Source organism: Rhinopithecus bieti, unplaced genomic scaffold (assembly GCF_001698545.2).
Source record: "Rhinopithecus bieti isolate Rb0 unplaced genomic scaffold, ASM169854v2 scaffold_40368, whole genome shotgun sequence".
In the NCBI taxonomy this organism is placed as follows: domain Eukaryota; kingdom Metazoa; phylum Chordata; class Mammalia; order Primates; family Cercopithecidae; genus Rhinopithecus; species Rhinopithecus bieti.
This window is the reverse complement of record NW_016817546.1, coordinates 597,799-620,978: the sequence shown is the minus strand read 5'-3', so window position 1 is coordinate 620,978 and position 23,180 is coordinate 597,799. Positions and strand designations below refer to the sequence as shown.

The following is a 23,180-nucleotide window of genomic DNA, read 5'->3' as shown; positions in this document are numbered from 1 at the left end:
AAAAAAAAAAAAAAAAAAAAAAAAAAAGGGCAACCAGCTGCCCTTGGGGCTGCTGTGCCTTTGGAGCAGCCATTTTTTATTCCACTACTTCCTTTTTTTTTTTTTTGGAGACAGAATCTTGCTCTGAGGCTGGAGTACTGTGGTGCTATCTTGGCTCCCTGCAACCTCTGCCTCCGGTTCAAGTGATTCTCGTGCCTCAGCCTCTCAAGTAGCTGGGATTACAGGCGTGCACCATGATGCCCCTGTTAAGTTTTAGTAGAGACGAGGTTTCGCCATGTTGGCCAGGCTGGTCTTGAACTCCTGACCTCGAGTGATCGACCTGCCTCGGCCTCCCAAAGTGCTGGGATTGCAGGCATGAGCCACCACGCCTGGCCTATTCCTTTACTTTCTTAATAAACTTGCTTTCACTTTATTCTGTAGACTCGCCCCAAATTCTTTCTTGTGTGAGGTCCAAGAACCCTCTCTGGGGGTCTGGATCGGGACCCCTTTTCGGTACCATGTAGACCAAGTTGGAAAGGATGGACGTTGAAATAGTATTAAGTCTTCCTATCTGTGAACATGGAATATTTCTCCACTTATTTAGTTCTTCCTGATTTATTTCATTAGTTTTATGATTTTCCATATATAGATTTTGTCCACTTTTTTTTTTTTTTTTTTTGAGACGGAGTCTTGCTCTGTCGCCCGGACTGGAGTGCAGTGGCCGGATCTCAGCTCACTGCAAGCTCCGCCTCCCGGGTTTACGCCATTCTCCTGCCTCAGCCTCCCGAGTAGCTGGGACTACAGGCGCCGCCACCTTGCCCGGCTAGTTTTTTTGTATTTTAGTAGAGACAGGGTTTCACCGTGTTAGCCAGGATGGTCTCGATCTCCTGACCTCGTGATCCGCCCGTCTCGGCCTCCCAAAGTGCTGGGATTACAGGCTTGAGCCACCGCGCCCGGCCGATTTTGTCCACATTTTTGGGCAATTTTTGTATTTTTAGTAGAGACGAGGGTTCTCCACGTTGGCTAGGGTGGTCTTGAACCCTTGACCTCGGGTGATCTGCCTGCCTTGGCCTCCCAAATTACTAGGATTACAGGCATGAGCTGCTAGGCCTGGCCTCCTCATTTTAAAATTAAATTTAGGCTGGACGCGGTGGCTCAAGCCTGTAATCCCAGCACTTTGGGAGGCCGAGACGGGCGGATCACGAGGTCAGGAGATCAAGACCATCCTGGCTAACATGGTGAAACCCCGTCTCTACTAAAATACAAAAAACTAGCCGGGCGACCTGGCGGGCGCCTGTAGTCCCAGCTACTCGGGAGGCTGAGGCAGGAGAATGGCGTGAACCCGGGAGGCGGAGCTTGCAGTGAGCTGAGATCCGGCCACTGCACTCCAGCCTGGGCGACAGAGCGAGACTCCCCTCAAAAAAAAAAAAAAAAAAAATTAAATTAAATTAAAATTAGATTCAACATTTCAATAAAGAGAAATTCAAATTGAAACACAGGCCGTTGAGACACACAAATTGCTACAAAATTTCTAAAACTAACTCCCAATTGATTTGTTTTGCTATAGACTAGTAACAGTTGGTGGGCCGGCACTGATCCATTAATACATATTGCCCAGGTGTAGTAGTGGCTCTCCTATAATCCCAGCACTTTGAGAGGCCAAGGCAGGCAGATTGCTTGAGCCCAGGAGTTTGAGACCAGCCTGGGCAACATGGTGAAATTCTGTCTCTACAAATAAACTTAAAAATTAGCTGGACATGGTGGTGTGTGCCTGTAGTCCTATCTACTTGAAGGGCTGAGGCAGGAGGATTGTTTGAGCCTGGGAGGTAGAGGCTGCGGTGAGCTGAGGTCATGCCACTGCACCCCAGCCTGGGTGACAGAGTAAGGCCCTGTCTCAACAACAAAAAAGTATATATTTAAATTTTCCAAAATACATTTGATAGGCTCCAGAAAAGCTTAAATGCCTGAGGTACTGGGCCTCTAGTGTTCAGTGTTTTCTTAATATATACTATTTTCTTAATAATTGCTATTGGCTACTTCTTTTATGAAGTTCTTTGAATATACGGATAATCGCGTATTCATGTTTTTCATCACGGTACTTGCCACAGATCCTGACAGAGCAAATTCAAAATGTTCACTGAATGGTGCATTTGAGCAGAAAAGACCTGAACGTAAAAGGATAAGTCCTCAAACAGGTGCCCATGAGTGACACAGAATTCTACACAGGTTTTGATTTTTTAATGTTCAGCAGGGAGGCAGGAGGCTGGTGGTTCCTTTTTCTTTTTCAATTTTATTTATTTATTTTTGAGATGTAGTCTCACTCTGTCGCCCTGGTTGGAATGCAGTGGCCGTGATCTTGGCTCACTGTAAGCTCTGCCTCCTGGGTTCAAGCGATTCTCCTGCCTCAGCCCCCCGAGTAGCTGGGATTACAGGTTTGCACCACCATGCCCGACTAATTTTTGTATTTTTAGTAGAGATGGGGTTCCTCCATGTTGGCCAGGCTGGACTCGAACTCTAGACCTCAAGTGATCTGCCCTCCTTGACCTCCCAAAGTGCTGGGATTACAGGTGTGAGCCACTGTGCCCGGCCTCGACTTCTAGTGAAATAGCTTTTCACTAGAAAAATTTCAAAAGTAGTACAGAGATTTCCCACATGCTCTTTGTCCACTTCCCCTAACACTAATATCTTATAACCATAGTACAATTATTATTATTATTATTATTTTGGAGATGGAGTCTCATGCTGTTGCCCAGGCTGGAGTGCAGTGGCACAATCTTGGCTCACTGCAACCTCTGCCTCCCAAGTTCAAGCAATTCTACTGCCTCAGCCTCCTGAGTAGTTGGGATTACAGGCATGCACCACCATGCCTGGCTAATTTTGTATTATTTTTTTTTTTTAGTAGAGACAGGGTTTCTCCATGTTGGTCAGGCTGGTCTTGAACTCCCAACCTCAGGTGATCTGCCCACCTCGGCCTCCCAAAGTGCTGGGATTACAGGCATGAGCCACCACGCCCAGCCACCATGGTACAATTATTATTGAATTTAAATGATACAACACAGTTAACTCTAGACCTCATTTGAATGACATGACTTTCTCACTCCTATATTTTTCTGGTCCAGGGTCTAACCCAGGATTCCACATTGCACTTCACTGTCAGGTCTCTTTAAGTCTCTTCCAATCTCAGTCAGTTTCTCAGTCTTTGACTTCCACCACCTTGACAGTTTGCTGATTGTTTCTTGAGCACAGCAAATTCTTGGATTATGTGGCTTTTCTCTTCTGATAAGAAACTGGTTACATTGGGTTCCCATAAAGGGGAGCAGCCTCTTCTGGAAGTTGAATTGATATGCAGATCTGGAAGTTTCAGCCAGTCGACTTTTGGGAACAGCCAGTTAACTTTTGGCCTTGCCTTTTCAAAAGCACAGCGATGGCCGAGAACGGTGGCTCAAGCCTATAATTCCAGCATTTTGGGGGGCCGAGGTGGGTGGATCACCTGAAGTCAGGAATTCAAGACCAGCCGGGCCAACACGGTGGAAACCTGTCTACACTAAAAATACAAAAAGTAGCCAGGCATGGTGGCGGGTGCCTGTAATTCCAGCTACTGGGGAGACTGAGGCAGGAGAATCGCTTGAACCCAGGAAGCAGTGAGCTGAAATCGCACCGTTGCACTCCAGCCTGGGGGACAAGAGGAAACTCCATCTAAAAAAAAAAGCACAACAACAGGCTCAGGCTTGTGGCTCTTTTCCAACTGGGCCTGTGTGGGCCTGTCAGTGTAACCAGAAGTAACACATTCCGTCTCCCGGGGGCTGTGTTTTGGGGAAATTGTGAGGACCTCTCTCATTTCTTCTGTGGTGCTGACGGTCCATTTAGGGAGCTCTGCTCCGGTCCTCAGTTCCTCAGCTCCCATCCGCTTTCAACATCGCTGACCTTGCATGCCTCCTTTTCTTGCAAGCATTGATTTTTGAGGCCAGCCACATCTCAAGCTCTAAATACCAAGCACTTGTTCTGCCAAACGGCTGGTGAAAACCTTTCAGGCCAGATTACTGTGTTACAGCACATTACGTTATGAATTTAGTCATAGCTCCCTGCTCCTTTAGATAATTTGGAAAGGAAGAAGGGGGGCATCTGACGGGTTTTAAATACCTCATATTTGCTGTCTTTTAAGAAAATGTTCTTGTTTACAGCCACCACTGATGACTTTAAATAGGAAGATCTTGCCGGGCGTGGTGGCTCATGCCTATAATCCCAGCACTTTGGGGGGCTGAGGAGGATGGATCATTTAAGGTCAGGAGTTTGAGACCAGTCTGGCCAATATGGTGAAACCCCGTCTCTACTAAAAATGCAAAAATTGGCTGGGCATGGTGGCATATTCCTGTAATCTCAGCTACTGGGGAGGCTGAGGCAGGAGAATCGCTTGAACCCAGGAGGCAGAGGTTGCAGCGAGCCTAGATCATGCCACTGCACTCCAGTCTGGGTGACAGAGTAAGATTCTATCTCTAAATAAATAAATAAATAAATAAATAAATAAATAAATAAATGGGAAGATCTCGCTCTTGAGACACATGCTGCCTGGCCCTTTCCAATGCCAAAGTTCTATCCTCATAGGTATTTTTCTTAGTCACTTTTCTTAGTAACTGAGTCCATTTTTCCTTTTTGTGTAGTTCATTCCAAAAGACAGAGATTTCAGCTGGGTGCGGTGGCTCACACCTGTAATCCCAACACTTTGGGAGGCTGAGGCAGGTGGATCACTTGAGGTCAGGAGTTCAAGACCAGCCTAACCAATATGGTGAAACCCCATCTCTACTAAAAATACAAAAATGAGCCAGGCGTGGTGGCGGGCACCTGTAGTCCCAGCTACTCAGGAGGCTGAGATGGGAGGATCCCTTGAAGCCAGGAGTTGGAGGCTGCAGTGAGTTGCTCCAGTGAGTCATGATCGTGCCACTGCACTCCAGCCTGAGCAGCAGAGTGAGCCTGAAAAAAAAAGAAAAGAAAAGAAAAGAAAACAGTTCTAAGAGGCCCCATTTCCTATTCTTATACCTTCGGCAAATTCCAAAATCAGCCAGAGATAGAGAGTAGAATTCTAGTTTCCATGCCCATTGACTGTAATTTTTCAGGACCTTCCCTTTCCCTGGGGCCAGCAAGCTGGACCTGCCACTCTGTGGTCCTGCCTTTGACCTGTTGGTTCTGAGCAGGAAGGTGTGTGCTGGGGAGAGGCACTTGCCCAGCCTGGTTTACTCAGTGCCTGGCCTCCATCCTGACCTCACCCTGTGCTGTGTGTGCAAACGCCTCTTCTCCTTTGGCGACCCTGCTCATGGCATGCTAAGCCAGTCTATGGTATTGACTTGCCCTAGGTTCAGACAGGTGGGAGGTGAGCAGAGAAGCTACCCAGCCTGTAGGCCTGACCCCTCTGTGTTCACCTACTCTGCTCTCAGCCCCACCTTTTCTCTCCAGTGCAGATCAGCCTGCCCTCCACCATGCGCATGACAGCAGCCGACGGCACTGTGTACATAGCCCAGCAGATGCACTTTCACTGGGGAGGAGTGTCCTCGAAGATCAGGGGCTCTGAGCACACCGTGGACGGGATCAGACATGTGATCGAGGTACCTGAGGACCCCCACTGCGTCCTCTTTCCTTCAAACCCTGTAGTCACTTTCCTTTTTATTTATTTATTTTGAGACAGAGTCTCGCTCTGTTGCCCCGGCTGGAGTGCAGTGGCGCGATCTCAGCTCACTGCAACCTCCACCTTCTGGGTTCAAGCAATTCTCTTGCCTCAGTCCCTCGAGTAAATGGGATTACAGGTACCCACCACCATGCCCGACTAAGTTTTGTATTTTTAGTGGAGATAGAGTTTCACCATGTTGGTTAGGCTGGTCTCGAACTCCTGACCTCAGATGATCCACCCGCCTTGGCCTCCCAAAGTGCTGGGATTATAGGCGTGAGCCACAGTGCCGGCCATCACTTTTCTTATTAAAATAGCCAAGGCTGGGTGCACTGGCTCACACCTGTAATTCCAGCACTTTGGGAGGCCAAGGCAGGGGAATTGCTTGAGCCCAAGAGTTCTAGATCATCCTGGGCAACGTAGCGAGATCCTGTGACTACAAAAAAAAAAAAAATTAGCCAGGAGTGGTGGCGCACGCTTATAGTTCCAGCTTCTGAGGAGGCTGAGGTGGGAGGATGGCTTGAGGCCGGGAGGTTGAGGCTGCAGTGAGTCCTGATCATGCTGCTGCACTCCAGTCTGAGTAACAAAACAAACAAAAACAGCCAAAAGACTTTGTGCAAAGGTAGCAGTTAAGTTATCCTGAAGTTGAATTTATTTTTTATTCACTCAGCAACTGTTGATGGATCACCACTTTGTGACAGGGGTTCAGGCAAGGTCCTGCCCTTACAGGACTCAGGTGGGCAGGACTTCACAGTCCACAGGGTGTGGCAAGCCCTCCTTTGTTTCAGCTGGATTTTTATGTGTTTGATTTTCTTTTTTTGTTTTTTGAGACGGAGTTTTGCTCCTTTGCCCAGGCTAGAGTGAAGTGGTGTGATCTTGGCTCACTGCAACCTCCGTCCCCTGGGTTCAAATGATTCTCCTGCCTCAGCCACCCGAGAAGCTGGGATTACAGGCACCTGCCACCATAGCCAGCTAATTTTTGTATTTTTAGTAAAGACGGGATTTCGCCATATTGGCCAAGCTGGTCTCAAACTCCTGACCTCAAGTGTTCCACCCGCCTCAGCCTCCCAAAGTGCTGGGATTACAGGCATGAGCCTCTGCGTCTGGACTGTGTTAGATTTTCTGAGTTCCCTCTTTTGCCAGAATCCATCCATAGGATGACTACACATTAACAGTGGTTGCCTGGGACAAGGGGCGCAAGCTCCCTCTCCCCACAAAGCCCCCAGACACCCCAGGAGAACCCTATGTCCTCATGTGACCCCTTCAGACTCTGCCAGCTTGTCTGCCTGGAGGGAGGTGTGGTTGGGAAATGGCCTGAAACTGCCATCTTCCAGAATCCCACTCTTGTTCTTTCCATTCTTTGGGAAGTTTCTGCTCTTGATTCATGGGATTTGCAGCCCAGATGGAGGGAGATGGAGGTCCAAGTTGCTTGTGTGGAACAGTCTGAGGCCTCAGATGGGGCACCTTCCTTTCTCTTCCTTCTTCCCTGGAAATCTTAAGCATCCAAATTTCTATGAACTGTCCTTGACCCACCCTACCTCGCTCTTACAGATTCACGTTGTTCACTACAATTCTAAATACAAGAGCTATGAGATAGCCCAAGATGCGCCCGATGGATTGGCTGTACTGGCAGCCTTCGTTGAGGTAAGCAGAAACTACCCACGTGTGTCTGCAAAGTCTAGTTGAACAGCCTTCTTCATTATCACTCTCCATCTTTTCCCAAGCTCACAGTTCTTGGAAACATTGACTGGATGGAAGATCACTGTGCTCCTTCTGTGCTGTCAATCTCCAGACCTTAGTTAACATGGACAAGCTGACTTAAAAGAGCTGGAATCCCAGAGGGGTTGCGTAGACACAAATTGTTGGAAGGGCAAGGGGAAACCTGCAACCCAATCAGACAAAGGCAACACCTCTGCATTTCCCTTTTTTTTTTTCTTTTGAGACAAAGTTTCACTCTTGTCGCCCAGGTTGGAGTGCAGTGGCACGATCTCAGCTCACTGCAACCTCCGCCTCCCAGGTTCAAACGATTCTCCTGCCTCAGCCTCTCAAGTAGCTGGGATTACAGGTGCCTGCCACCACGCTTAGCTAATTTTTGTATTTTTAGTAGAGATGGGTTTCACTATATCAGCTAGGCTGGTCGCGAACTCCTGACCTCAGGTGATCCGCCCACCTCGGCCTCCCAAAGTGCTGCGGTTACAGGTGTGAGCTACCACACCCGGTCAACACCTCTGCATTTCTAAGAAAATCTAGACGGCTGGGCGCGGTGGCTCAAGCCTGTAATCCCAGCACTTTGGGAGGCCGAGATGGGTGGATCACGAGGTCAGGAGATCGAGACCATCCTGGCTAACACGGTGAAACCCCGTCTCTACTAAAAAAATACAAAAAAATTAGCCGGGTGAGATGGCGGACGCCTGTAGTCCCAGCTACTTGGGAGGTTGAGGCGAGAGAATTGCGTAAACTTGGGAGGCGGAGCTTGCAGTGAGCTGAGATCCGGCCACTGCACTCCAGCCTGGGCGACAGAGCGAGACTCCGTCTCAAAAAAAAAAAAAAATCTAGACGGTGGGGCTGGGCGCGGTGGCTCACATCTGTAATCCCAGCACTTTGGGAAGCCAAAGTGGGTGGATCACTTGAGGTCAGGAGTTCAAGACCAGGCTGACCAACATGGCCAGACCCCATCTCTACTAAAAATACAAAAATTAGCTGGGCATGATGGTGGGCACCTGTAACTCCAGCTACTTGGGAAGCTGAGGCAGGAGAGTCACTTGAACCCAGGAGGCGGAGGTTGCAGTGAGCCAAGATCACGCTATTGCATTCCAGCCTGGGCAATAAAGCTACACTTCATCTAAAAAAAAAAAAAGCTGGGCACAGTGGCTCACGCCTGTAATCCCAGCACTTTGGGAGGCCGAGGCAGGAGAATAACTTGAACCTGGGAGGTAGAGGTTGCAGTGAGCTGAGGCTGTGCCATTGCACTGCAGCCTGGGCAATAAGAGGGAAACCAAAACAAAGACTCCAGGCGTGGTGGCTCACGCCTGTAATCCTGGCACTTTGGGAAGCCGAGGCAGGCAGATCACCTGAGGTCAGGCGTTTGAGACTAGCCTGACCAACATGGAAAAACCCCGTCTCTACTAAAAATGCAAAATTATCAGGGCGTGGTGGCGCACGCCTGTAATCCCAGCTACTGCGAAGGCTGAGGCATGAGAAGCACTCAAACCCAAGAGGCAGAGGCTACAGTGAGCCAAGATAATACCACTATACTCCAGCCTGGATGACAAAGTGAGACTCCATCTTAAAAACAAAACAAAACAAAACAAAGTTGGGCATGCAAAGAAATAGGAAAATGTAATCCATATTTAGGAGGAAAAAATAACTCAAATCAATCAACAGAAACTGACCTGAGTGGACCCAGAGCGATTAGGCAGACAGGACTTTAAAACAACTATCAATGCTGTGGCTAAGCAAAAAAAAAAAGAAACAAACCACCAACTATCATAAATGTTTGAAGAATGAAAGGAAACTATGTTCAAAGAATTGAAGGAAAATATGATGACAATGACTCAAAAAAGGAATCTCAATAGAGAAATAGAAACTTTAAAGATGCGCCAAATGGAAAGTCTAGAGTTGAAAAGTATAATAAACAAAATGAAAAAAATCACTAGGTGGGCCCAAAGCAGATGTGAGGCAGCAGAAGAAAAAAAGAATCAGTTCATTTGAAGACAGAGCAATGAAATTATCCAATTTGAAAAACAGAGAAAAAAGACAGAAGAAAAATGAACAGCCTTGTAGACTCACGGGGACAACATCAAGTAGAGCAACACACACACACACCCACACACACACACACACACACACATATATATATAATGGGAGTCCCAGAAGGAGAGGAGAGAGAGAAAGTGGAAGAAAAAAACCAAACAAAACAATGGCCAAAAAGCCTCAAATCTGAGGAAAAACATAAATTTACCAATCCAGGAAACTAAAAAAAACCCCAAGTCTGATAAATAAACCCCAAGTCTAGATACATCAAAAATTAAACTGCTGAAAGCAGCAAGAGAAAATGGATTTATTATATGTAGAGAAATGACCATCCAATTAATGGCTGACTTTTCAAGTCATCAGAACACGGTGGAATGACTGTCAATCAACAATTCTATATCCAATCAACCACCTTCAACCATGAAGGCGAAACAAAGACATTCCCAGATATACAAGAATCAGTATAATTGCTAGCAGTTATACTAGCAATATATCTTACAAGTCATATATAAGGATGCTCTTCTGGCTGAAAGAAAATGACACCAGACAGTAACTCCGATCCACAGAAAGAAGTGAAGAGTACTGGAAATGGAGAACGGAGAAGACTACACACATATATTTTTTGTGCTTTCTTCTTTTAATTTCTTTTTAAAAACCATCAACATTATTTAAAGCAATGACTATACCACTATATATACCACTGGCTTATAATATATGTAGATGTAATGCGTATAACAAAAATAGAAGAAAGGACAAGGAAGAAATAGAACTCTTTTGAAGCAAAGTTGCTATCTTTTACTGAAATTAAATTAATATTAACCTGACATAGATTGTGATTGAGTTGTATATGGTAATCACTTGAGCAACCACTAAGAAAATAACTAAAAATGATTAAATGGTACATGAAAAGTATTTGCTTAACACAAAAGAAGGCAGTAAAGGTGGACTAATGCAACAATAAAGGCACGAGACATCTAGAAAACAAATAGCAAATGCAGTCAGAAAGCCAAGAAAGCCAAATTTATGCACAGTGAAAGAGATCAACCACTTGACTGAGAAGAACCATTGAAAATAGACCTTTTTCACCCAAAGCAACTTTTCTGACTTTTAAAGCCAATACTCATTCAGAAAGAGTTATTTGGTGTTGGGGGAATTGTAGTCGTTCTGCCTTGGACATCTGGCTCTCTGTCGGAAGTCCTGAGGATGAAGAAGGGAGCTCGTGAGATCAAGCTCTCCTCATCACAAAGAATCTGACTGTGGCTGACACTGCCCAAAACAAGCACACAGGCTGGGTGTGGTGGCTCACACCTGTAATCCCAGCACTTTGGGAGGCCGAGGTGGTCGGGAGTTCGAGACCAGCCTGGCCAACATGGTGAAACCCCATCTCTACTAAAAATACAAAAAAATTAGCCAGGCGTGGTGGTGAGCACCTGTAATTCCAGCTACTCAGGAGGCTGAGGCAGGAGAATAGCTTGAACCCGGAAGGCGGAGGTTGCAGTGAGCTGAGATCACCCCACTGCACTCCAGCCTGGGCAAGAGAGAAAGACTCCCTCTCAAAAAACAAACAAATAAACAAACAAAAAACTCACAAACAAACAAACAAAAACAAGCACGCAGGGGACTTTTTTAGAGTAAGTGTTGGCCATTTCTGAGGGCATCACCAATGACTGAGAAGCTTCTTTCTCTGGAAGCTGCCAAAATACTTAAGATAGTGCCTTTCTGGAGGGACTCCTGAACCTGTGTGGTTGGTAGCAAAGAACAGTCAGTCAGCCTGTCTCTGCCAAAACACAACAGGGCACAGGCTGCCTCTCCTTACTCTCTAGGCTCGACCCAATCAGCTAGAAAGCTGAGCAGCTGGATGAGTAGAGATGGTGCTGGGGCCTCTTCTTCACTTATACTCAGTGCTCTGCGCTTTGTTGCAGGTGAAGGATTACCCTGAAAACACTTACTACAGCAGCTTCATTTCTCATCTGGCCAACATCAAGTACCCAGGTGAGGGAAGCCAACTGTGGCTGCAGGAGGGAAAGGGAATGAGTGTGGGGTGTGCCCAGGGGGCGGGGGATTGATGCTGGTGGGCAGGGTGGCCAGTGGGCCCTGCCAAGGGGGTCCACCCCTCCCTGTGCCAGATTACTTGTTCCAGTGATTTCTGCTGTTGGCTTAGGCAGCAAACCTCTCTGAGAAGGCTGTGCATAAATTCGATGTGTCACTTCCTATGATTGGAACTTCTGGCTGGAGTTGCACTAAGTAGGGATATCCTCGCTTCGATGGCTGTCACCTCAGCTGGCAGTGACAGTCCTGGTGGCTAGAGAGATGTCCACCTGGCTCCAGGCTGAGATGAATGTCAAGAGGGAAGCCCTCGTCATCCCACTTGGACATACAGACACTTGGGGTGCTCTTCCATCCCCTCTGCCTCCAGAAGGCAGCATTCTTGTAAGAGCCATCTCCTGCCCAGGGTCAACCCTTGACTTTGAGCTATAACCACATCAGCTCTGCATTCTCGACTTCACATGTCCCATTCCGCCCGCACCTCCCAGCCTCCCAGTCCCCTGACTTCAGGACCCAACCCCTCCTGCAACTCACCTGACCCGAGTCCTCCAAACCTGAGGCTTCCACACTCTTGCTCCTAGTGACGCCTGTGTTCTTTCATCTCTCTCCCAGCTTAGATTCCACCCCAACACTCTCAAGTCTCCCTCAACACTCCCATGCAAACACCCTCTATGCCCTCACTCCTCTACTCCTCCATGAACTCACCTGGCAAAGCTCCAGACCAACTCAGAGCTGGCAGCCAAAGAGCTGAATGCAGTTGGACAGGAATCCATAGACATCTAACTGGTATTATTATCGCTATTATTTTTGAGACATGGTCTCGCTCTGTCGTGCAGGCTGGGGTGCAGTGGTGCGATCATGACACAGTGCAGCCACCACCTCTGGGGCTCGGTTGATCCTCCCACTTCAGCCTCCTGAGTAGTGGGGACTACAGGTGCACCACTATGCTTGGCTGGTTTTTTGTATTTTTAGTAGAGACAGGGTCTCACCATGTTCTCAGGCTGGTCTTCAACTCCTAGGCTCAAGTGATCCGCCCACCTCAACTTCCCAAAGTTTTGGGATTATAGGCATGAGCCACCACACCTAGCCAACTGGTATTATTTTTTTATTTATAGCTACAAATATGAACAGTGCCCAGAAATCCTAAAGTACCACCCTGGGCATTTTCTTTCTGCCCTCCCAAATTCTTGTCACACGCTTTCTCCTCTCTTCTGAAGCCCCTGTGCCCAGGCTCCAGCAACACCCCTGGAGCTGATGTTCCCATTCCCACTCCATTGAGAAGGCAGAAGCCATGGGTCAGAAACACTCCACTCCTTAAACCACATGCATCTGGTCCAGATTCCACGTCCTCTCTTCAGCTGCAATGGATGACAAATCCCTGCTCTTGTCAACACCACCCCTCACACGTGGGCCCCAACCCACTCCTCTTCCACGCTCAGGGCCTCCTTTCCTGCCATTCTCTTCCCTCTCTTCTGCATCATTGATTTTTCTTTTTTCTTTTTTGAGATGGATCTTGCTCTGTCACCAGGCTGGAGTGCAGTGGCACAATCTCAGCTCACTGCAACCTCCGCCTCCCGGGTTCAAGTGATTCCCCTTCCTCAGCCTCCTGAGTAGCTGGGATTACAGGCACACACCACCACGCCTGGCTAATTTTTTGTATTTTAGTAGAGACAGGGTTTCACCATGTTGGCCAGGATGATCTCGATCTCCTGACCTCGTGATCTGCCCACCTCAGCCTCCCAAAGTGCTGGGATTACAGGCGCGAGCCACCGCGCCCGGCCTGCATCATTGACTGTTCAGCACACAGATCTGCCCTAATTCCTCCCACCTCCAAACACAAGCAAACAAACGTATCTCCTGATCTTACCATTCCCCAGCTGCCCCCCAGTTCTCCGGCTCCCCTTGAAAAGGTCCTAGAATAGTCCTGTTCTCCTTTCTCACCCACCCCACCCTGAGCTGGCCACTGCTCCACCGAGCCGGAGTGGTGGGCAGATCTATGGGCCACTCTTCTTCTCTTGTCTTAGTTTACCTTCAAAGGGTGGTCCGGCGTGCCCCAGCTCTGCCCTCTCACTCTCTGGCTCCTGCTCTAAGTGTTGGGTGGAGTCAGGCTCTGTCTCATCTCAGTGACTCCATGCAGTCCCACAGCCTGAATTAAAACTTACCACTTAAGGCCGGGAGCGGTGGCTCACACCTCCCAGCACTTTGGGAGGCTGAGGCGGGCCCATCACCTGAGGTCAGGAGTTTGAGACCAGTCTGGCCAACATGGTGAAACCCCGTCTCTACTAAAAATACAAAATTAGCCAGGCGTGGTGGCGGGTGCCTGTAATCCCAGCTACTCGGGAGGCTGAGGCAGGAGAATTGCTTGAACCCGGGAGGTGGAGTTTGCAGCAAGCTGAGATTGTGCCATTGCACTCCAGCCTGGGTGACAGAGTGAGACAACATCTCAAACAACAACAACAACAACAAATTTACAACTTAAACCATTTCAAATGTATAGTTCAGTAGCATTAAGTACATTCACATTGTGATGCAACCATCACACCCCTCCATTGCCGGAACTTTTTTCGTCTTCCTAAACTGAAACTCTGCACCCGTTCAACAGTAACTCCCCATCTCCCCTTCCAGCTTCTGGTAACCACAGTTTCTGTCTCTAAGAATTTGACTATTCTAGGTACCTCATATAAGTAGAATCATACAGTATTTGTCTTTTTTTTTTGTTTGTTTTGGTCTAGATCATTTCACTTAGCATAATGTCTTTTAGGTTTGCCCACATTATAGCATGTTATCAGAATTTCATTCCTTTTTAAGGCTGAAGTGGCCAGGCGAGGTGGCTCACACCTGTAATCCCAGTGCTTTGGGAGGCTAAGGCTGGCGGGGTGCTTGAGGTCAGGAGTTTGAGACCAGCCTGGCCAACATGGTGAAACACCATCTCCACTAAAAATACAAAAATTAGCTGGGTGTTATGGCAGGTGTCTGTAATCCCAGCTACTCAGGAGGCTGAGGCAGGAGAATCACTTGAACCCAGGAGGCGGAGGTTGCAGTGAGCCGAGATTGTGCCACTGCACTCCAGTCTGGCGACCGAGTGAGACTCTGCCTCAAAAAAAAAAGGCTAAAGGGAGTATGATGTTTTGTTTATCCATTTATCTACCGGTGAGCATTTGGGTGGCTCCCACCTTTTAGCTATTGTGAGGTGAGGCTGCAATGAATATGCGTATGGGTGTACAAGCATCTCTTTGAGTTCCTGCTTTCATTTCTTTTGGGTAGATAGGAGTTGAATTGCTGAGTCATGTGGGAACCTATTTTTTTTAATTTTTTTGTTGTTGTTGTTTTTTGTTTTTTGAGACAGAGTCTCTCTGAGGTGGGAGTGCAGTGGCTCCATCTCTGTTCACTGCAACCTCCGCCTCCCAAGTTCAAGCACTCCTCCTGCCTCAGCCTCCTGAGTAGCTGGGATTACAGGCACGTGCCACCATGCTCAGCTAATTTTTGTATTTTTAGTAGAGATGGGATTTCACCATGTTGGCTAGGCTGTTCTCTAACTCCTGACCTCAAGTGATCCGCCCGCCTTGGCCTCCCAGAGTGCTGGGATTACAGGTGTGAGCTACCACACCTGGCCATATGTTTATTTTTTGAGGAACCATTATACTATTTTCTATAGCAGCTGCATCCTGATTCTGGAATTCTTGGCTTTCACTTAAATATGTTAGAGTTACAAAATAAATCTCTACCACAGAGTCCTTTTGGAGGTTATATCTTGGCATCTTCCAATAGTGATAAAACTTAGAACTCCTTTGCCTACTCATGGGCTTATGTACTCTGAGACATCGTGGCCTTGGTCGAACAGGCCTATCTATGTATGTCTCAAAACTGTATTCTCTGCCTTTAAGAAGCGCAAAAGCGCTCAGGGAAAGTGAAGCAAAACCCAGCTCAATCCTGTGTTGCCTTGAGAGTCTCGTGCTGAGCTCAGGGGCTCAGCGTTGTTGACATGAATGGAACAAGGGCCTCTCTAGAGCAGGAGCAGATGTGGCTCCTGTAGGAGCTTTGCAGGCCCTGGTGCAAGTGGCCCCTCCCTACGCCCCATCTGTGGCTGGGCTTGGTTCCCAGTGGGTGTGGCAGGAAGAGCTCAGGACAAAATGCCTACACCTGGACCCTGGCTTGGTTCTGATTCTGCATTTATTATTTAAAAAAAATTTTTTTTTAAACTAATTGTAGAGACGGGGCCTCCCTGTGTTGCCCAGGCTGGTCTTGAACTCTTGGCCCCAAGCAATCCTCCCCGCCTTGGCCTCCCAGAGTGTTGAGATTCCAGGCGTGAGCCACTGCGCCCGGCCTGATTCTGCATTTACAACTGCTGTCTACCCACTTCTCAATGAGCCCAAACCAAGGCATTCTGGTCTTTCTTCGAGGGCACTTACCCAGAAGTCTCCAGGGGCCATATTTATTTCTTTCATTGATCATAAAATGTGTCCTCTGCCTAGCCACGATAATGGTGACCACAGCAGTTACACTTAGGAGTCCTTCCCTATGTAGTGGTTCAATGCCAGCTACTTTCCAGATGTTACCTCCTTACCCTCACAGCAATCCTGCTGACTATTCCACAGATGAGAAAACGGCCGCAGAGCGAGCACCCAGCCAAGAGCACTCAGCCAGGAGGAGGTGTCTGAGTGCGTCTATCCCCAAAGTCTCTCCCCTCAATCCCTTCCAGGGAGAAGTAAACTGGGAAATTGTTTCCTAATCATCAGCTTCTACATTCTGCTGAACTCGAGAGATTGCAACCTGGAGAGGCCTGGGCCTGAGCTGTCCTCCTGAGGGGCAGCGGTGGTCCCTGATATTCTATTACGTTCTGTCTTCTTGGTCAGGACGAAGAACAACCCTGACTGGCCTTGACATTCGGGACATGCTGCCCAAGAACCTCCAGCACTACTACAGCTACCACGGCTCACTTACCACGCCTCCCTGTACTGAGAACGTCCACTGGTTTGTGCTGGTGGATTTTGTCAAGCTCTCCAGGACACAGGTAATGTATGGCATCGCTTTGCCGAAGTCTTCCCATTTGACTGCCTGGTTAACAAGGGTGCTCCCCAGCATCTCAACGAACGTCAACAACTGGGGGGTCCTACGGTATTTTCTGTGTGCAGGGCTACTGTGCCTCATCTATCCAACCTTTTTTTTTTTTTTTTTTTGAGACAGAGTCTCACTCTGTCACCCGGGCTGGAGTGCAGTGGCACAGTCTTGGCTCACTGCAGTCTCCGCCTCCCAGGTTCAAGCAATTCTCCTGCCTCAGACTCCCAAGTACCTGGGACTACAGGCATGCACCACCACGCCCGGCTAGTTTTTGTTTTTAGTAGGGACAGAGTTTTACCATGTTGCCCAGGCAGGTTTCAAACTCCTGGGTTCAAGTAATCTGCCTGTCTTAGACTCCCAGGGTGCTAGGATTACAGGTGTGAGCCACTGCACCTGGCCATCTCCTTTTCTTAAACTTTTCATTTCCTTAGAGAAAGGGATGGAAGAGACCCCTGCTCAAGGACACCCACACCCCAAAATGTTGCCAGTCAGGCTGGAAGTGCCCTCAGACACCTGACAAAAGCAAATGGTAAATTATCTCTGGAAAAAATGAGCTTAAATCCAGACCTAGAAGAATTTTCACAAAGAAAGTTACCTGAAATTAGCTCAATTAAGAAAAAAAATACAAAACATATGAGGAAAAAAGACATTATAAATGAGAGCCAGCAGAATCAGACCTACAAAGATTTCACTTAGTGGAATTATCAGACAATTAATAGGACATAAGAATGTTTAATATGTATAAATAAATAAGAGGTTTAAATATGAGCAAAGAACAAAAAAGTCTAAAAATGGACATCCAGACTTGGTACAAAAACACAAATAGAATTTCTAGAAATGGAAAAATAGTATCAAAAATTAATAATCCAGGTCTCTCGCGGTGGCTCATGCCTATAATCCCAGCAGTTTGGGAGGCTAAAGTGGGTGGATCACCTGAGTTCAGGAGTTTGAGATCAGCCTGGCCAACATGGTGGAACCCCATCTCTACTAAAAGTACAAAAAATTATCCAGTCATGGTGGTGGGCCCCTGTAATCCCAGCTACTCGGGAGGCTGAGGTGGAAGAATCACTTGAACCCAGGAGGTGGAGTTTGCAGTGAGCTGAGATCACACCACTGCACTCCAGCCTGGGCAACAGAGCAAAACCCTGTCTCAAAACAAAAACAAAAACAAAACAAAACAAAAACCAAAACCAAAAAATTGGCCAAGCATGGTGGCTCAACGCCTGTAATCCCAGCACTTGCGGAGGCCAAAGCGGGCTGATCATGAGGTCAGGGGTTCGAGACCAGCCTGGCCAACATGGTGAAACCCTGTGTCTACTAAAGATACAAAAAATCAGCTGGGCGTGGTGGCGTGAGCCTATAATCCCAGCTACTCAGGAGGCTGAGGCAGGAGAATCACTTGAACTCAGGAGGCTGAAGCAGGAGAATCGCTTGAACCCAGGAGGCAGAGGTTGCAGTGAGCTGAGATCATGCCATTGCACTCCAGCCTGGGTGACGGGGCGAGACTGTATCTCAAAAAAACAAAAACAAAAAACAACCCAGTGAATGGGTTTAACAGCATGTTAGATACAGTTTGAGAGAATTAGTAAATTGGAGACAGCCAATAACAGCATCTAGAATGCAGCACAGAGAAAAAGAGATGGAACTATGAAAAGAAGTGAAGAGACACAGTGTACTGGAAAGGTCTAGTAAATGTCTAATCGAAATCCTAGAAGGAGAAGAGAGGCAGAATAGGGAAGAGTCATGATTTGACAAAATATTGACTGACAATTTTCAGGAAGAGATACCAAGTCATATATTCAAGAATGCCAATTAGTTTCTCTCTCTGTCTCTCTCTCTCTCTAGGTGTGTACATATATGTGTGTGTTTGTGTACACAACACCCTGCACTAAACACATCACAGTGAAATCATCAAAGACAAAGAAATAATTTAAAAATTAGCCAGAAAGAAAAGACAGGTTATCATGGAAACAGTCTTATTAGACAGAGAGTTGATTCAACATAGCGACAGTGAAAATCAGAAGGGAGTGGAAACATAATTTCAAAGTGCTGAGGAAAAAAAATAGCCAATATAGAATTGTATGTGCAGCAAAAATGCTTTTCAAGGATATAGACAAAATACAGACATTTTCAGGCCAGGTGAGGTGGCTCACACCTGTAATTCCAGCACGATGGGAGACTGAGGAGGGCGAATGGCCTGAGAAGTTTGAGACCAGCCTGGCCAACATGGTGAAACCCCATCTCTACTAAAAATATACAAATTATCTGGGTGTGGTGGTGGGTGCCTGTAGTCCCAGCTAGTCAGGAGGCTGAGGCAGGAGAGAATAACTTGAACCCGGGAGGTGGAGGTTGCAGTGAGTTGAGATTGTGTCACTGAGCTCCAGCCTGGCGACAGAACGAGACTCCATCTCAAAAACAAACAAACAAAAAAACCCCGATATTCTCAGAAAAACAAAAATTGAGTTTGCCACTTGATATATTTCTGCTTGCTTCTTTCTCTGCTTTCTACTATTGGACAAATACTCATATAAAAAGCTGAAAAGAGAGATTCTGTTGGAAGAATGCATGGATAGATTAGTTCTGGAATAATGCCTGACACACAGCACCCAGAACCTCCCCTGGACTTGAGATCTTCTTACAGTTGCTTCGTCAGGGTTATATAAATCCAAGTTCTAGCCCAGTTGTTAATTCTTTGTTTTGTTTTTTTGAGACAGAGTTCCGCTCTGTCTCCCAGGCTGGAGTGCGGTTGCGTGATATTGGCTCACTGCAGCCTCTGCCTCCCAGGTTCAAGTGATTCTCCTGCCTCAGCCTCCTGAGTAACTGGGATTACAGGTGCACAAGACCATGATCAGCTAATTTTGGTATTTTTAGTAGAGAAGGGGTTTCACCATGTTGGCCAGGCTGGTCTCTAACTCCTGAGCTCAAGTGATCCACCCACCCTGGCCTCCCAAAGTGTTGGGATTACAGGTGTGAGCCACTGTGCCCAGCCAATTGTTATTTCTTTTTTTTTTTTTTTTTTGAGACAGAGTCTTGCTCTGTCACCCAGGCTGGAGTGCAGTGGTGCGATCTTGGCTCACTGCAAGCTCCACCTCCCAGGTTCACACCATTCTCCTGCCTTAGCCTCACCAACAGCTGGGACTACAGGCACCCCCCACCACGCCTGGCTAATTTTTTTGTATTATTAGTAGAGACAGGGTTTCACCATGTTAGCCAGGATGGTCTCCATCTCCTGACCTCATGATCCGCCCATCTCAGCCTCCCAAAGTGCTGGGATTACAGGCGTGAGCCACCGCGCCCGGCCGATTGTTATTTCTTTTAAATTACCCAGTGCCTCTTCCCCTCCATAATGCACTCATGTTGCCCCCAGGTTTGGAAGCTGGAGAATTCCTTACTGGATCACCACAACAAGACCATCCAAAACGATTACCGCAGGACCCAGCCCCTGAACCACAGAGTGGTGGAATCCAACTTCCCGAATCAGGGTGAGTGAGATTGACTCTTGATCATGTTCTGCAGTTTAACTCCTATTTTGCTCCTTCCTCTAGGTGGACCCATCTCTTCTGGCACCGGTAAGGGAAGGAGAGTCATTTCAGTAGCAGGAGACTCAAGTGGGCCAAGCTGCACAGGGCTTGGGCAGAGGGTGATGACTTTTTCCCAGTCCAGGCAGGGATGCCAGTGAGTAGAACACAGGAGACGGTCAGGAGAGACAGCTACGTGATTTATTACCTACATACTCTTGGCTAGAGACAGCAGGAGAAGCAAAAATACCACAACATCCAGAAGCTCTCATAAGAGTGTAGGTTCGCCGGGCGCGGTGGCTCAAGCCTGTAATCCCAGCACTTTGGGAGGCCGAGACGGGCCGGATCACGAGGTCAGGAGATCGAGACATCCTGGCTTAACATGGTGAAACCCATTTCTACTAAAAAATACAAAAAAAACTAGCCGGTGCGAGTGTGGCGGCGCCTGTAGTCCCAGCTATCCGGAGGCTGAGACCCAGGAGAATGCGTAAACCGGGAGGCGGAGCTTGCAGTGAGCTGAGATCTGGCACTGCACTCAGCCTGGGCGACCAAGAGCGAGACTCCGTCTCAGAAAAAAAAAAAAAAAAAAAAAAAAAAAAAAAAAGAGTGGTAGGTCAAGTTAAACCCCCCTTTTTTTTTTGAGACAGAGTCTTGCTGCATCACCCAGGCCAGAGTGCAGTGGTACAATCTCGTCTCACTACAACCTCCGCCTCCTGGGTTCAAGTGATTCTCCTGCCTCAGCCTCCCCAGTAGCTGGGATTACAAGCACCTTCCACCACACCCAGCTATTTTTTTTTTTTTAACAGAAATGGGGTTTTTCCATGTTGGCCAGGCTAGTCTCAAACTCCTGACCTCAAGTGATGTGCCCACCTCGGCCTCCCAAAGTCCTGGGATTCCAGGCGTGAGCCACTGCACCTGGCCAAGTTAACCTTATTAACCCCACTGAGATTATTTCCTGCACAGCTTGATCGTAGTCTGTGTTATGAACCCACCCGCAACGCCTCCTATACGTTCTCTCAAGGTAGAGTTAACTAGACCATATACTGTTCACGGCATCTGCCTGGGGCACAGGCCCCAGACCCCAGCGTGCTGGAAGTAGGTGCAGGTAGGCCAGCCTCTGCTGCATCCTCCAGTTCCTTGGATCAGGCTCCAACTGTGTCCTTGGCTCACCTCGTTTCTGTGTTGGCAAGAATGTAAAGATTTCACAGCCTCCTCATCTTTATTTTGTTTGCTTTCTGTAACGTTGTGGTGAATCCATTGTCTTTACAGCCCATTCTGTTAACCATTCCTGATACTTTTATATTTTCCAATACAGTAGAATCAGTATCCTATCAATATTGTTTACTCAATATTATCCCACTTTTTTTTTTTTTTCTTTTTTGAGACAAGGTCTCACTCTGTTACCCAGGCTGGTGCTTAGTGGCACAATCATAGCTCACTGCAGCCTCAGCGGTCCAGGCTCAAGTGATCCTCCCACCTCTGCCTCCCCGGTAGTGGAGACTGCAGGCACACACCACCACAGCCAGCTAATTTTTTTTGTATTTTTTGTAGAGATGAAATCTTACTATGTTGCTCAGCCTGGTCTTAAACCCCTGGCCTCAAGAAATCCTCCCCATTCAGCCTCCCAAAGTGCTGGGATTGTAGGCATGAGCCACCTCATTTGGCCTTATCCCACCTTTATATATACCTTTCAAAACTTAAATTTCCGCTGGGCATGGTGGCTCACACTTGTAATCCCAGCACTTTGGGAGGCCGAGACAGGCGGATCACGAGGTCAGGAGATCGAGACCATCCTGGCTAACCTGGTGAAACCCCATCTCTACTAAATATATTAGCCAGGCAAGGTGGCGGGCGCCTGTAGTCCCAGCTACTCAGGAGGCTGAGGCAGGAGAATGGCGTGAACCCAGGAGGCGGAGCTGCAGTGAGCTGAGATGGCGCCACTGCACTCCAGCCTGGGCGACAGAGCGAGACTTCGTCTCAAAAAAAAAAAAAAAAACTTAAATTTCTACCCCCCACCCCAATAAGGCCTATTTGTGATTTTCTCCCCACCTTTCCTTCCTGGTTCACTTATTGAATTAATAGGGGATATAGGTGTTTTCTATATTGTTTCCTCCAATACAATTCACTCCTCCAATACAATACTAGCAGAGGAAAAAACAGACGTCAGCTATAGTGATCATTTCTCCATATTGTACTATATACAACATTAACAGCAAGAATTCTTTTTTCCAAAGGCAATGTCATCTTTAACAGGTCCAACTGCAAGCAGGCTGACCAAAGGGAGCTTAGACTCATGCATCTGTCTCCTAATTCTTCTGGAGTCTCTCACTCTGTTGCCCAGGCTGGAGTGCAGTGACACAATCTCATGAGCTCACTCGAACCTCCGCCTCCCGGATTCAAGCGATTCTCCTGCCTCAGCCTCCTGAGTAGCTGGAATTATCGGCATGCCCCCCCACACCAGGGTAATTTTTGTATTTTTAGTAGAGATGGGATTTCACCATGTTGGTTAGGCTGGTCTTGAACTCCTGACCTCAGGTGATCTGCCTGCCCGGCCTCCCAAAGTGCTGGGATTACAGGTGTGAGTCACTGTGCCTGGCCTGTCTTCTTGTTCTAAATGTTGCCACGTTTCCCCTGCTTTCCCTAAAACAATTTTACGCTATTCTGGCAATAGGCACCAACAGACTGCGTATCTTTCTATATGCCACATCTGAAATGCTTTCTCCATTAGAGGGTCACTCTAGCGTCTCCTTACGAGGGGGCTCAGATGTTCTAGGTACCAGCCCCAGATTGAGGTACTCCATGTGGTGATTTGTCTGTAGGTCCACTGAGAATCGCTGTTTAGGATTTCTTACTTCAACTCCCAGTTCAGCATCACAGGGCTTCCTTACCCCCAGGGAACCTGAATTGTGGCCTCCCTTTGCTCATTATAGAACAGAGAATTGGGCATCATCTTGGCCCACCTTCCCGCAGACCCAGATTCGCTTTCTTTTCTCTTTCTTTCTTTCTCTTTCTTTCTTTCTTTCTTTCTTTCTTTCTTTCTTTCTTTCTTTCTTTCTTTCTTTCTTTCTTTCTTTCTTTCTTTCTTTCTTTCTTTCTTTCTTTCTTTCTTTCTTTTTCTTTCCTTCTCTCTCTCTCTCTCTTTCCCTCCCTCCCTCCCTCCCTCCCTCCCT

At 47.5% G+C, this 23,180-nt stretch overlaps 1 protein-coding gene across 1 annotated transcript in view; it reads left to right on the top strand.

Moving 5' to 3' along the window:
* The window catches only part of CA6 (carbonic anhydrase 6), a 52,373-nt gene that overhangs the window by 9,019 nt on the left and 20,174 nt on the right, over positions 1-23,180 (top strand). Inside the window, exons 3-8 of the mRNA XM_017855998.1 lie at positions 5,428-5,576; positions 7,187-7,279; positions 11,311-11,380; positions 16,288-16,445; positions 19,860-19,974; positions 22,682-22,802. Of these exons, the coding sequence (XP_017711487.1) occupies positions 5,428-5,576; positions 7,187-7,279; positions 11,311-11,380; positions 16,288-16,445; positions 19,860-19,974; positions 22,682-22,802 (706 nt within the window). The remainder of the gene's footprint in view (positions 1-5,427; positions 5,577-7,186; positions 7,280-11,310; positions 11,381-16,287; positions 16,446-19,859; positions 19,975-22,681; positions 22,803-23,180) is intronic.